The following is a 14,671-nucleotide window of genomic DNA, read 5'->3' as shown; positions in this document are numbered from 1 at the left end:
ACGGTAACGCGGACCCTGGTAACGAGATTGTCGTGTATGAAAACGGAGAAAAAAAATCAGTTTTTAGAAATATCTGGGTACGTGCAGACGAGGCCTAACTATGGTTGGAGAGCAACCATTGGTGAGTGCTGAGGTGATCATCTTCACATTGCACCAAAACCTAACCAATACCTGTTACGTTTGTGAACATTATTTCTTTAGTTTGCTGAAAAGCATTTTCCCGGATGATTTTCTCTATCCTTTGTCGAGCATTTGTCGGCAATCATCAAATTGTAAGCAAAAACAAATAAAATTTAGTTTGCTTCTTAAGCTTTCAGCAGTAACCCCGGGTTATCTTAACCCTGCTTTGAACAACCCGGTCCTGATTATTACAGCCGTCCCAAGAGAAATCCAAGATAATGGTTATGCAAAGTTTTGGGGGTTAAACAAGGTGCACTATGGTCTATGTGAAAATGGTGAATAAAGCTAAAACTTAGGCTCGATTACCAGCCACTGTTCGGGAAATGAGCCCGCGCTCCTCTCCGACCAAGAGAGCGGCGGAAAATGGAGCCTAGCTAAAACTGTTCTTCACATCAATTGAATTCCAAGAGTGATGGTCCAGTTTTGTTGTTTAAGACTAAATGTAGGCATTAGAACTGTTTCCTGTTGTCGCTTGGAACGGACGGACATGGATTAAAACTTTAACAAGTTTGGCTAACTTTTTCAAGTTATTCAATCCCTGAACAATGAAAAATTCTTCAAAAAAATCTTGATTTGTATTTCCTGTTGAAATTTGTTTTATACCTTCTTCTCCAGCTTAAAGAAGCATTTTTTGGATGGGTAAGGAAACTAAGTGATGACTTCAGCACAGAATTGACCTGAAACAGTTTTACCTCGTGATACGTAGCCTCTTTAAAAGTACAACACTAAGACGCGATATACCTTTGAACAGTTTCCGGCCATGTGAGCTTGTTCTCGATCTGCTCAGATGTGTAGCAGGCGCTAGGACACATGATTAGGGAAAATGATGCCTGATCACACTCGTTAGGGAATATTTCTCAGAGCAATGATAAGTCTTTTATTTTTACTCCTCGACGTAATGGAGCAAGGATCGCAGAGTTGATTATGCGCGGCTTTCGCTGCGTGGATCCCGTGTTTGACTGGTGACATCACATTCTTGTTTCAACTTCTCTCCTTTCTGTGTAGCTTTGGAATGGACTACGGACTACGGACTACGGACTACGGACTAGGAGATCTGGAGCGGCAACAAGGCTAAACACAAATTGAATCAAACATTTAAGAATTGCTTGTAGTCCAGCTCTATATATTTTCTGAGTTAGTTCTGGCTGACGGTCATCCTCATGTATATTGGTAATTCGTCCCATGCGGGTAAGGTAATCTAACATAGTATTCAATGCAGGATTCCTCTTCAGTGGAACTTGGATTCCGGATTCAAGCCCAGGATCGTTAGCGGGATTCCGGATTCCAAACCCAGGATTTCAGATTCCACAAGCACAATTTTCCCGGATTCTGGAATCCGTATTACCTTTAATGTAACCTGTTCTCAAACAAAAGGGAAGAAGGGCCGCCTGATCACAGGTTAATTACCTTTAATGAGGCGAAGTAATAATTAAGATGCGAATTGGACTCGTTTCCATGTATATGATTGTGCATGCAGCAGGCGTCACGTTGATGAAGAGGCTACGCACTGCTCGAAAATGGCTAATATCTTGGAGGGCATGCTCTGTGCGAGTGAAAATTTAAAACTGGTAAGTGAAAGTTTCGCGCTTCCCGTCCCGACTCTATACGTCCCACCATCTAGGAATATTGACCTACTAATATTGAACTTTGTATTGATTTATTATTCTTTGCATGAGTTCGAACCGGAGGTTGTGAGGGGTATAAACTATGACGCGAGCTTTTTGGGCCCTGTTCTTGTAATCCCTCCTCACCTCCCCTTTTTGCGCCAGCTACGCAGGCCATATAAAATCCCTTTTTCTAGTCGGCCTAAATTTTTGGCGGCACAAGTGAGCCCAACATTTTCTTGATCAACGGAACGGGTGTGCCAAATCTCATTAAGAAGTTCTAGTGGGAACTGATGTGTTCTTTCAGTTAACATAACAAAAAAGTTCGAGGGTATTCCCCTGTCTAATAAACAATGATTGGCTCCTGGCCTTAATAAATGGAAATGATACAGCTTGTACTTCGAAACAGGAAAGACAAACGAATAAGAATAAATACTGAGAAATGAATAAAAATTAATGTGCAAAGGAGACGAGGGCGGGAGAAAAATAATCTAAATTATTGCCCATGTGTTCGCCAAACCCACTAGCGATTGTAAAATTGTACGATTGTGGGAAAGAAAGATACAATACTTTCAGCCTCAATTGTTAATTTGAAATAAAAATTCTTTCGGTAATGTAGCTGTATGACCCTCTCAGTTGCCAGGATATCGCCAGGCTAAGGGGGAGGGGAGCAAGTAATCCCCCCTCCATTCCCCCGCTCCGTAACCTTCACCTCCCCCTAGTATTACCGGATCAGGTGCCGCCTGGCGCATTACCCTGGTGTCTTTTATAGCTTTTCTGGCTGACGCATTTCTTTCGTTCTAACAGACTACACAATATGTGCATTGTGCATTGCGGGAAAAAAGGAAAGAAAGAAACAGCACGAAATTGATGCTTGCGTGACCTGACGAGGAGACAATCGAGTGTCAATTGCTTTTAGGTTCACGCATGCAGGTACGTGTGACAAAATTCTCAAGATGGCGGGAGTCAGTAGAGGCCGAAGTAAGTTCTTGTGTAGCCGTCTGGTACGATCGATTCGAAACTTATCTACTAGTGGACGATTGTTAGATGAGCACAAATGCGTGGCTGTAGAAGAAGCGGAATCGTTTATTGAGCGGTGTATGGGGGCTGTTGGAACTCCGAAAGAACATTGCCGAGCTCTATCACAAGTTCTTGTCGCGGGGGATGCGAGAGGACACTTTAGCCATGGATTAAATAGATTAGGTGAGATCTGAGTGTTTCTAAGTGATAGATATCATACGGTGCGATAAATAAGGGGTTTAATTATTGATGAATTTTAGTCTTCGTGAATTATATTAGCCGAAAAGCTTAAGTACGTGCCTAAAGACATGGCTTAGTTTGAATTTGTTTTTAACCTTATCGTGCCCTCTACTTTGAAACTGGGGATAGGTGGGAGTGTAGAAAGTTACGGAACGTCAAACAGAACCCGTGTGTAAATTTGTGAAATAACATCGCCAACGTTTCATTCATATTTTGACCATTTTACCGAACTCATAAGCAAAACAAGAGTGAAGGCAAAAAATGCAAAGGGCTAGGGGATAATCCAGGGGGATGGTGATTGGTCCCCACTTGGAAAGCTGAACCTGCGTTCCCAAGACCAGATTCCAGTTACGATTTTGTGAGTTTCATAAGTGAGCATATCACAGGTTTAAAGTTTTATCCTTAACAAATAGATGCAGAATCATTTTGCTTCATGAGAATATAGTTATTTTATGTGAAAGTAACACCATTACCGGGGAGGGGGGGGGGGGGTCCTTCCTTATAAGAGACTAATGGGGATATGCTGCTGGATGGGGTGGCATTTTCACTACTGGATTGACTATAATGGGGTTGCATATTTCAATAGAGTTACTAGAATAGGGTCGCACATTTTCGGATTTTTTGGGGTAAGACAGTTCTTCATATTTACAGTTAGCAAACGTAACGGAATGTTTGTATTGTAGGTGAAAAGTAAAGTGTTCGTCATTGAACCTAAAAATTGGGTCAGTTCATAAAAATAGATTATGACTGAGTTAGGATTATGAAAATTACATATTTGCCCAAAAGAGGCTAAGATGGGGTCCATAATTGGCCACAAGAATAGACTATAATGGGGTAGGGCTCTGGGAGGCCAGCGGCACATACCCAGCAAAAATTAACCCAAGTACCTCCCAACCCCCCCTCCCCCCCAACCCCCAGGGCACCGTTACATGTGCAACAAGGAGACAATATGCTTGCCTCTGGTCCTAAAATAACCCCCTCCATTGACGGGCCTTGCACTATGGGATCATATTTCTCTCATTTACAAAGTCCACATGTACTTGATGGCAGTGCCTAAGGCAGATGCCTAAGAAAATGGCCCTTATCATCCCTATATAGCGACCTATTACAAAAGTCGCCATTATTATAGTGGTATGAATATATGAAGCTCTTGCAAGTGATCAGCCCTCACCTGTTTCAACTATCCTGAAAAATTTATTGAATTTAAGATAATACAGAACATAAGCAACTATATAATGGCTCATTGACTTTTACACACAGGAATACAAACTGAGTAAGTTGCTCCAGTGGTAATATACATAAATGTAAAGCATCCTTCCTGTAACCCCTCATAAGGGACCACCAATATCATTTTTGTAAATAGCCATCTCTAGCTTCCTCACACATCAGGTGGTTACTCATGAGAGCTTTGTTGGTATTCACGGGACCTGAATAAAAATATCTGTGATGCACTAGCTATAGAGAAGTGTCAGGAGAGGTATGTTGCTGTTAATTCAGAAACAGCAAGGTTTATGTTTCCAGTTTTAACAGCTAAATATTTTACAAAAAGCCTTTTTTTGGTAATTTTAGAAATGTATGTTCATGATATTGAAGTTGGTACCACCGTTCTGGAAGGAAAGCCTGAAGTGATGAATGAGACTTCTGCTACAGCACTTGTGGATGGGAACAACCTGCTTGGACCAGTAAGTGGTTATAACAAAATAAATTGAATCCATAATTTTTTACACTCTCTTAGCTACCATCCGGTTGTCTGCTGTTTAGTTATTTATTGTAATATTTGCGTGTTTGTTTATTTTTATTTGTTTTAATTTATAAAAAGGTATAGTTTTAAGGTGATATGACTGACTTATTAACACCCAAAAGTCTAGTCTAACGTTATCCTCTATTAAGCCCCCCGGGGGCTTGTTTATTTCAAGCATGTTTGAGGGCAGGCTTAATAGAGGTCTGGGGGGTGGGGGGGGGGAGGCGGCAGTAAATAATTTACTGAAATGGGTTACCATACTGCTTTTTTGAACAACTAGAAGATGATTTCAATTCCCGAGAAAGAACTAGGACTCATGACAAAGCAAATGATGTTTGAGGTCTTGCAGCCACAGATCAAAACAAATCCAAACGTCCAGCATATCAATAATAACCATACCAGATCAGTCCATCTTTTGTGAATTTGGTAGTGAAGAATAAGGAGAGAGGGGTGTGGGGGCGGGGGGCTTAAAAGAGGAGGGGCTTACTAACTTTCTTCCCCTGAAAAGGGGTAGGGGGGGTGTTATTAGAGAAGGAGGGCTTATTTGAATTAGGGGGTTAATAGAGGATTTACAGTGGTATAGTTTCATGTTGTGCTGAAAATCCACCCCCTGGTGCTTGGTCAATGAAATTGCTGTTTCTATACTACATAAGGTCTGGGCTGATGGATACAAAATCATGAAAAGGCTAATCTCTAGCATGTCTGTTTGTTTATTACATGTTATGGCTAAGAAATGTCATCTCACGTCAGTGCTGCTCTGTGCTGCAGACAGACGGACAGATGAGAGCTCTACGATAATAATATTATTGTACCCTACAAAAGATGTAGCATTCAATATTTATTTTGCTGAGTATATGTTGACATGTAGGTTGTTGGAAACTTTTGCAATGAGTTGGCAATGAAGAAAGCACAAGACACTGGAATTGGCTGGGTAGTTTGTAGAGGTAACTGAGTCTTATCTAGCCTACATGTAGCCACACCCTTCCCCCAAAGAAGGAAAAAAAAGGCTGCAGCTACATCTATGCTATCTTTTATCAAGTGTCAATTTATACAAAATGCAGATTTCTGACACTCAGGCCTGAGCCTATACTACTTAGGCAGCGTTCACACTTGGTGCCGGGGAACACCGCCCCAATATGGTAATTACTTAGCACTAAAATTTTCAAGTACTCATGCTCGAATAGGGTGCTGTGCCAGTGAAAGACCTTGTATTCAAGCATAAAAGTGGGCACTGGGTCCCTCTGTGCACACTGATTTTGTTATTTCTGGGGCAGTCCACTGCTGTATATTCGCTGCTAAGCTCATGTTCCACAATGGGGTCTGACAGGGCAAAATGGAGTAACTATGTACACAGAGTCACATTCCGCGTACTCAAAGTGTGGACCCAACACCTTTTTGTACTGGTACTCATTGGTGGGCACTGGTTCCTGGGCACGAAATGTGGTCAGCCCCTTACTCACCTAAGTTTTATGCAATCATAATCTTATAATATTATGAAATTTATGATAATAAATATTATTATTCTGCTAGGTTCAAATCATTATGGAATTGCCGGCTGGTACACCATGAAGGCTGTGGAGCAAGGTCTTATTGTAAATATTAATATCAGTTTTATTCTACTGACACCATTTCAGTTTAGTAACATGACGCAACATCAGTAAGTGAGGATTGTGAATTACGATGTCCTAAGCCCTAAAAATGCATAACCAAGTTTGTCTTTTAAACATCCCTCATCAGGTTATTCAAAGTTGATGAGCTTTCACCATGTCATTAATTAAGCTCACAATCACTTGCCATGCCCAGTTGAAAAACAAAATACTGTTTAGAGATGTGTCCAAGAGCCATAAGCCTCAAGCAGTAAAGAATTGGGTCCAGACTGTGGGATTCAAGGTTGCTGACATGAGGCAGCCATAGGATGCTCAATTTGATTGATTCTGGACTGTGAAAAACAAGCACTGTCATTGTATTGGTTAAAAAAATTTAAAATACAACCCTTTAGATAGTGGTCACCCTGTATATTACAATCAAATTTTCAGTTGCATTATATTTCCTGCAAATTTGACCTGTATATAGCAGTCTCCCTGTATATAACGGTCACCTTGCCATTTTCCAAGGGTGACCATTGTAGGCAGGTTTGACTGTATAGATACAGGCAATATAAACCAGGCCCCAGTTGTTCAAACGCTTGTAGTGCTATCCTCCAGATAAATCACTATACAGTGGATAAGTATGTTAGCCTAAGGGAAACCAATTGCACTATCCACTGAATAGAGGTTTACCCAGTGGATAGTGTTATCCACCTTTTGAACAAGTAGGGCCGGCATCATAACCCGGCTTGTGCTTTACTGATTATTGTTTTAGGGGATGAGTCTTACAAACACTTCACCACTGGTAGTGCCAACTAGAGCTCGTGAGGTATGTTTATTTTAAAGGACCCATAATTCTTACGAGATTTTGTCTTGTATATCCCAATCATTTCTATTGAAAAGTTCGTGCCATAAAATTATCATTATGGTAGGTATGTGCATTTTAGAGACAGTGTATAAAGGCACATGTATGCACTCGTGCAACTGGGCGAGGAGCGGGAAAAATGGCACTGGTGAGCTCAAGCCCTCCTTTTTTTTGGCTCATTGTTGGTTTTTTTTTTTTTGCCATAGTATACTTTATTTGTTTCTTTGAGTTTTCTATTTTTGTTGTAGCTGCAGAGTTTGGTTGGCGGCACCACATTCTCTTTGCTCACTTTGTCCTGCTTAATATTAGTCACCTGAGTTCCTCTAAGAGCCTGTTTACAATGGGGGGCCCCAAGTAGGTGAGGTAACCCACTTTGGTGGGGTAACCCACCTGCCCATATAATCTCTCATTTTTATTTGATGACGTTTACATGATAGGTGGGGTGACCCGCCGCATGTTACCTCACCTATCTGGGGGTTCCCCACCTTCATGTAAACAGGCCCTAACATGTAGGGGTAGGCGGCGTAATAAGACACAAGACTCACTAAGATGACCAAACCAACAGAAAACTCCAGCTCCTACTGCGCCTCAAGAGAAAAAAATTCTGACAATAGTTTTACCATTGAGACATAATGCTTCCATGGTTTAGAGAGTTCAAGAACAAGTCAAATTTTTTTTCCAAAATGCAAAAAACCTCCTTCCCCTTTTGTTTTAAAGTAACTTTTACCCACCTTGCCGCTGTTTTTATTGTCATCACACAATGCTCCTCGATGAACGTTGTTTGACGCACTAAAAGTGGCTGTGAACCCAATACGTCCCAAGATACTGACCAACATCAATCCCTTAATAATATAAATACATACTCAGGAAAAATGGTTGGGATAATTTAAAAGATGATCCCTAAAGCGAAAGTGCGTTGGTCTTTTAACGGTTCTCTCCGCTAATTCTGTAAGATAAAGAAGATGAAGATGAAGATCGGAGAATTTGTATGTGGATTTTGGGGCTATTTATAGGCACACGCCGTAGTGGGATTTTTGATTTCAGTTAAGAGATCATTTTTTTCTCTGTCAGGTTACAGTAGGTACTAATCCTATATCAGTGGCTGCCCCAGGAAAAGATGGTGACAGCTTTGTTCTTGATATGGCAACAAGTTCTGTTGCTCTTGGAAAGGTAAGTGGATAGGAATTTGGTAGGGAACGTTAGGAAGAGTTACAGGGTTATGATTTTCTGACGTTTACATTATTAGGGAGTTTTTAAAGGTGCTACTCACGACGAGGACGGCGAAAACTTCGCTTAAAAAGTAACTTCCCCTTTTTTGAAACGTTCAGGGCGATTATGCCAAATGCAGGCGAACTCTCCAGAGAGTTGAATTCTTAAGAAAAGATCTGAGTTAAAAAAGACGGAAGAGTGGTTCGTCGTCTCTTATTAACGTTCTCAATAAAACTTGAAATTTGGCAATTTCACGTCGTAGTTGTGCAGCGACGGTAAAGAAATGTACAAAAAAGTGTTCTGCACTTGCAACCACACCTCACCGGTCGAATTTTCGACCGGCGGGAAAATTTGACTGGACATTTGGTTCACACGGGACCGTTCAATACTTTCGCTTTGTTCACACGAAAATTTGAACTGCTTGGCGTTTAAATTTTCCTATGGTTAAGGTCATTGGGTGTTAACGGAACACCTAAAAGCAGGAATTTTCAACCGGTGGAAACCTATAGCCGTTGAAGTCGACGTCGACGTCGACGTCGTCGTCGGACCTTACGAAACTACGACGGTGACGGCAACGGGAACAGGAACATCAAAAAAGCGGTTCAGGTTAATGAGCAAACAACAACTCTGCACGTGCATCACGCTTTTTTGTACATTTCTTTGCCGGATCCATCACCACCCGGATCCATCACCAAGGGCCTGAATGTTTGGTTACTGAAATTTTCAATATTTATTTTTTATTTTATTGCCACAACCTAAATATCCTCTGCAAGTCACACGAACTGTAAAACTTATGCAAATGACCAGTTCAGGCCTTGACTGTCCCTTGTGTCTTTTTTACTCTAGATAGAAATGGCAAACAGGAAAGGAGTGGAAATTCCTCATGGCTGGGGTGTGGATTCTACAGGGCAGGTGAGAGTTGCTTTTGTTCAAGACTGATTCACCAGTGCACGATTATGATCAGTTTTATCCGAGATAAAAATTCTTGCTCCTTTAAGGCTGTTATTGGAGCAAAAGATGGCTGGGGAGGGTGGGGGGAGGAGGAAGTAAGGTCAGCAGCTGGCTACAGATTGTTGTAGCACAAAGCATCATTTTTTGGCGTGTTAGCCCCTGTATAAAGCCATTGCGTGTATGCGAGTTTTCAGGGACTACAGTGACTGCAAACCTTGCAAGGATTTTATCTGATGTAGTTGTAAAAGAACCATGAAATTGATGGCGAAACAAATTAAAAGATCATCGCCTCCTGGGGCCGCTTTTATAAAAGGTTCTCTGGATATGTGCACCCTTAAGTATTGTTTCGGGAAAGTAATCTATGGTTTTGATACGATAATTTTAACGAGTGCAGTCCCAGTTATCTTAACTGATTCTTTTTACAAATCGACCCTGGCCATCAAGCAATTGTTGTAAAAGAAATGCTTCCAGGCTTCTTAATAGTTTTTACTTCGTCTGATGCTCTGACTTGCTTGATTTGTTTTAAAGGAAACAGTCTATCCAGACAAAGTTTTAACTGGTGGTGGGCAACTTCCTCTTGGTGGAATGGAAATCACAAGTAAGTCATTTAAGGAGAGGCGGATCCAGACACATTTTGAAAAAAAAGGACTGATACCTATATGGTGTGTTCAAGAATTCTGAAAGTATTTTGTCCAGGAAAAAAGGCTCTAGAAGAGAATCGTTGGCAGAACTCTTTAGAAATGCCACAAAATTTTATACATATACTCTACCCCCGCTTAAACCACCCATAGTTGTTCCGAAAATGTAGCTTATAACAGTAGCGGCAGAAATGTTTGGTTTTGAGAGAGAACAGGTTTTCATACCAACACAAGCATAAGCACTGAAGCGTTTAAGTCTCGTTTCAAGAAAAAAAAAATGACAGTGACTACAGCGCCCGCAAGTCTCAGTAAACATCAATTTTACTAACGGCTAATCAATGGCAGAGAATTATGGCAGTGAAAAACGAAAATTGAGCACCGGAAGTCGTGTTCAGTCCTTTCTGTAAGCTCCTGTGTTCTCGTTTGACACTATTCTTGTTTGACGATCCTCTGGCGCTGCTCTCGTGATTTCATTTGACGCTGCGTTGCCTTTGCTAAATCTGCTACATAGTTAAAAATTAGGTTATTTTATTATTGTGGCTACTACTCTTAGTACACGGAGCCTCCTTTTCTCTTCTTTGATTAGGAAGAAGCCAAAAAAGCACATTTGGAGGCTCTGCTCCCAGGGTCATTTGATTTCAACACAGTTATAAAGTTAGTTTTTTACTGCTCTTTGATGACTGGGCGGCGTTCTATTTCCTTTCAGGTGGCTTCAAAGGCTATGGTTTAGCAGTCATGGTTGAAGTGTTTTGCGGGATTCTGTCCGATGCGGCGTTTGGTCCAAACATCAGGCGGTGGTCAGGGGACGAGAGAGTCGCCAATTTGGTGGGCGTTTTAAATGCTTGAGTTGATTTGCTGTCCTTGCTTTTATTGTGCGTGTTTTGACTATAATTTGTTTTGTATATTTAGGGACAATGCTTTGTTGCTTTAAATCCCAGTGTTTTTGCTGCTGGTTTCGAAGACCGTATGCAGTCTCTCATGGACCATTTGCGAAACCTCAAACCGGTAAGTGCCTACTAGTGGAATGTTAAAATTATCCAACGCCATTAAAGGGACCTCACCGGAATTAAACGTTGTGGATTCATTTCTTCACGAAAAAATCAGCACATTCACTAAGGGTAAAACACTAAATTAAGCTTTTACTGAGCTTTCATGAGGTGGCGAGAGGTCGACATGTTTTGCATGAAAGATTTTGAATCTCGTTTTTCGCAAAAATTAGGGGATGCTTTTCTATCGATCGCTTGAGGAACCGCTCAGAGGTCGGAAAGCTTGTGTGATAACAACGATGATTGACAATTTTTTTTGGCATTCTTGAATGTGATTGGCTTCAGCTATGCAATATATTTAGCGTCCCGTTTTTGGGTCCCTAACTTGGCGCACTGTTAGCGAGTAAAACAGAGCCTCGGAAATACGAAGTACTTTGTTTAAGTCTAGAAGAAAACTTTTTTATGCACTGCTGTTTGAGGTGAGGTTTGACTTTGTGTTTCATCAGATTGAGGGTGAATCTGCAGTACTTGTGGCTGGCGATCCGGAAAGGGAACACATGCGCAAAGTAGAGCAAGATGGTGGTATTCATTATCACGTGAATTTACTGTCTGCTATGGTAAGACTAAGTGTTTTACAGTTTGTGGTACGGCAATAGTCTTGCGTAATAAATCACTTTATACACTTCCACTGTGATACATCTTCGTTTCGTGGAAGAAAAAAAGAAGAACATGCTTTTTTTGCTTTCTTTTGTTTTTTTTTTTTTGGACAAGACCATTATAAAGATTAACAAGACACCCAGCACAGACAACAACGTTTTTTTTCTTTTCTTTAAAATACCCTTTGTGATATTATTCTCTTAAACTTCCCCTCTATTTAGGATAAACTGGCAGACCGACTCAATGTGCCAAGAATGCCAACAGTGACTAAAGAATGAACCTCAACGAACCAGCGTTGTTGTTATAATCGCTCTTTAGGGACTTCAAGATCCAACGACGCGACGGCAGTGAGAACGTCGCTTAAAAAGTGAATTTGCGTTCTTTCAGTCTTTATCGCAATTATTCCTACCCACTTACTTTGTCAAATGTAGGCGAACCCTCCTGGAGTTGAATTCCTAGCGACCATATCCAAGTACAGAAAGAGAAATTGAATTTCGTCGTTGCTTGTTTACGTCCTCCATAAAACGCCAGATTAGGCATTTTCACGTGTAGTCGTGCAAAAACGGACAAAGAAATGCACAAAAAAGCGCGATGCACGTGCAAAGTTGTTGTTTTGCTTATAAAACCTTTTGTTTTTTTGACGTTCTTGTTACCGTCCGCGTCGTTGGATCTTAAAGTCCCTATTGTAGGACTACACCGCATTGAAGAGTCACCCAGCAAATAGTTATTACTGTGGATAAGTTGAAATGCCGTGCAGACTTTTCGAGTGCTAGCCTGTAGTTAGAGTTGGTCTGAAGGAAGGGTAGCGTTCACGATCAATTTTTCTGCTTTTCAGTCTTTTTTGAAGGGTTCACTCTAGGGTATTTGAGGGGTAGAAGCTCCTCCCCCCCCCCAAAAAAAATACCCAGCCTCCCCCAAAAATATTGTTATCATTACAGGGTATAAGTAACTATATTGGAAAAAATCGTCCAGACGCGACGAGGTCAGTGCACATGAAGTAAGAATTCCCTGTCTAAGGACACTATATGACAAGGAACATGGAGTATTATTTAAAAATAAAATACCACTGTAACATTTCTTAAAATTGTCTCTCCAAATGCAACAGATTGTATCTCAGCACATGTTAATTTTAAAAAAATTCCGGGAGGGCACGCCCCCGGACCCCATCAGGAAACTCATAACCTTCGGATACTCGGAACGTCTCCTCCAAACAATAACTCTTAGGTAGAACCTGCTTCTAGCTTGCATTGAAATGAATTCGAATTTCTACGACATTTTGGAGCTTGAGAATGCGAGTAAACTCAAAAATTATGTAGAAGAAAAAAGAAACTTTAGTAACGCACCCATTCGCACAAACACTGAAACTCGTTAAAAGCTGTACTTTTCAACACGGTTTATTTTGTTTTCTTTGTAAAAGGTACGTGTTAATTTTTGACAATCAAACTTGGTGCAATTGGAAGCGCAAGTTGTCTTTTACCGATTTTTTATTCTGTTCAAACGGGTTCAATTATACTTGTTTTGCAGGTGTTAATGCTGAAGGCGGTAATTTATATTTTATTATTATTATTGTTTTTATCATGTAATACACAGCTGCGTACAGGCGTCATTCATATTGTGTTATAAAACAAATGATTGTGTAGATTGGTCCATATCAAAATTTAGTCTACGAGGAACGAACAACTAGCTTGTGTACAGACCCCCCCCCCGTCCCCTCAGGAAAAATCGGACAAGGGTCCCCTTCTCCGATTTTTACTGAGGGGAGGGGGGTTATCTGTCCACAGGCTACGAACAACCCCCTTCAGTTAGTGGGTGCTGTAGTAATTAGTCCCATAAAATAAATAGAATTGTTGTTTCACTGATAGGTAAATTATAAGGTAGGTATATAGTTGCGGAAACAGACGATAAAGCGTGTTTTTAAAAATAATGAAATATTGAAATTGATATCTTTAAAACGTTGCCATAGGCAACCATTTATCTTTAAGTCGACGTTCCGTGGTTTTTAGCAAAATGTGGTCTTGTATACTAAAAAATGAAAGAACCAATTAAATTGTATTAGCTTTGAATTTATAATGTGTTGTAAGTGTCTTCCCCCACCACTTAGCACTTAACTGACTCACGCTGTAAATCAGAAAGATCTGTTTGGGCCCTAAAAATGGGACCGTTTCGGTGAGTAAAATAACAGTCCTGTTTTTTTGAGTCTCATTTGGCTCCCTTATATCAGGGTCAATACGGTCCAATTACCTAGGCCTGATTTGCACCCACGGGCTGAAATGGGCCCTCAGTGTGGACTGGCACAGCCTTTTGATGTAGCTGTTTTGGCTTAAATAGCCCATTTGCATATGACGTCATTTTACTACTACGACCAGAATCCTTCCGGGGTTTGCTTTCTTGTGCAAATTAAGCTTTTGTTATTTAAATCTCGCTGGGATTACCAAATTTAAATATGAAAGGAAAAACGAAAAGGATTCTGGGCGTAGCAGTGAAATGACGCCAGCGCGCAAATAGCTTATTGTGCTCAAATGGCTCCAGGAGGGCCTGAATCAGACTTTGGCCTGCAGGGCTGAATTGGCACTTTCGGCTGAAACAGATCTTTTTAGTATTCAGTGCATTGTTTGCCTCTTGTCGCAATGAATTAAGGCTTACAACTGCCTCGTACCCAGACGTCTCTCTCTCAAAGGAAGGCGGGAAGGAGACACCTTTCCCATGATCCCTTGCGGTTCATCACCAGTCACTCGCTCGCCCGTACCATTGGAAAAACAAAGCGGCTGAAGAGGAGGCTGGGCTTACAATGTACCCCTGGCTTGCTAGTCAATTTAATTTCACTTTCCTAAACAAAATAAAAGTCAAAGAAAATTTTTAAAAAAGTTTATTTCCGGTAACTTCTTTAAAAGCAGTGAGTTTTGGCTCTCGCTTGACGAGTTCTCTTTTATAGTTCGTTCCAGACACCTCGCCTAAGCTTATTTCTTTACATAAGAAGTGCAATCTATAGACTGC

General features: G+C 40.9%; 1 protein-coding gene across 2 annotated transcripts; it reads left to right on the top strand.

Moving 5' to 3' along the window:
* The first annotated feature begins 2,704 nt into the window (after nt 1-2,704).
* Nucleotides 2,705-13,740, top strand: LOC140921150 (uncharacterized oxidoreductase YjmC-like). Of its 2 annotated transcripts, XM_073371117.1 has the most exons (12): nt 2,707-2,987; nt 4,614-4,726; nt 5,654-5,729; nt 6,316-6,377; nt 7,147-7,200; nt 8,308-8,406; nt 9,292-9,357; nt 9,925-9,994; nt 10,741-10,859; nt 10,944-11,039; nt 11,527-11,637; nt 11,899-13,740. In XM_073371117.1, the coding sequence occupies exons 1-12, from the start codon at nt 2,741-2,743 to the stop codon at nt 11,953-11,955; spliced, it is 1,170 nt and encodes a 389-aa protein (XP_073227218.1). In that variant the 5' UTR covers nt 2,707-2,740; the 3' UTR covers nt 11,956-13,740. The 2 variants fall into 2 exon arrangements, with proteins under 2 accessions (XP_073227220.1, XP_073227218.1); XM_073371119.1 differs by lacking the exon at nt 11,527-11,637 and having other exon boundaries at nt 2,705-2,987.
* Nucleotides 13,741-14,671: the final 931 nt, after the last annotated feature.

Source organism: Porites lutea, chromosome 12 (genome assembly GCF_958299795.1).
Source record: "Porites lutea chromosome 12, jaPorLute2.1, whole genome shotgun sequence".
Lineage (NCBI taxonomy): Eukaryota > Metazoa > Cnidaria > Anthozoa > Scleractinia > Poritidae > Porites > Porites lutea.
The sequence above is the reverse complement of the archived record's forward strand: the minus strand, read 5'-3'. Positions and strand labels throughout refer to the sequence as shown.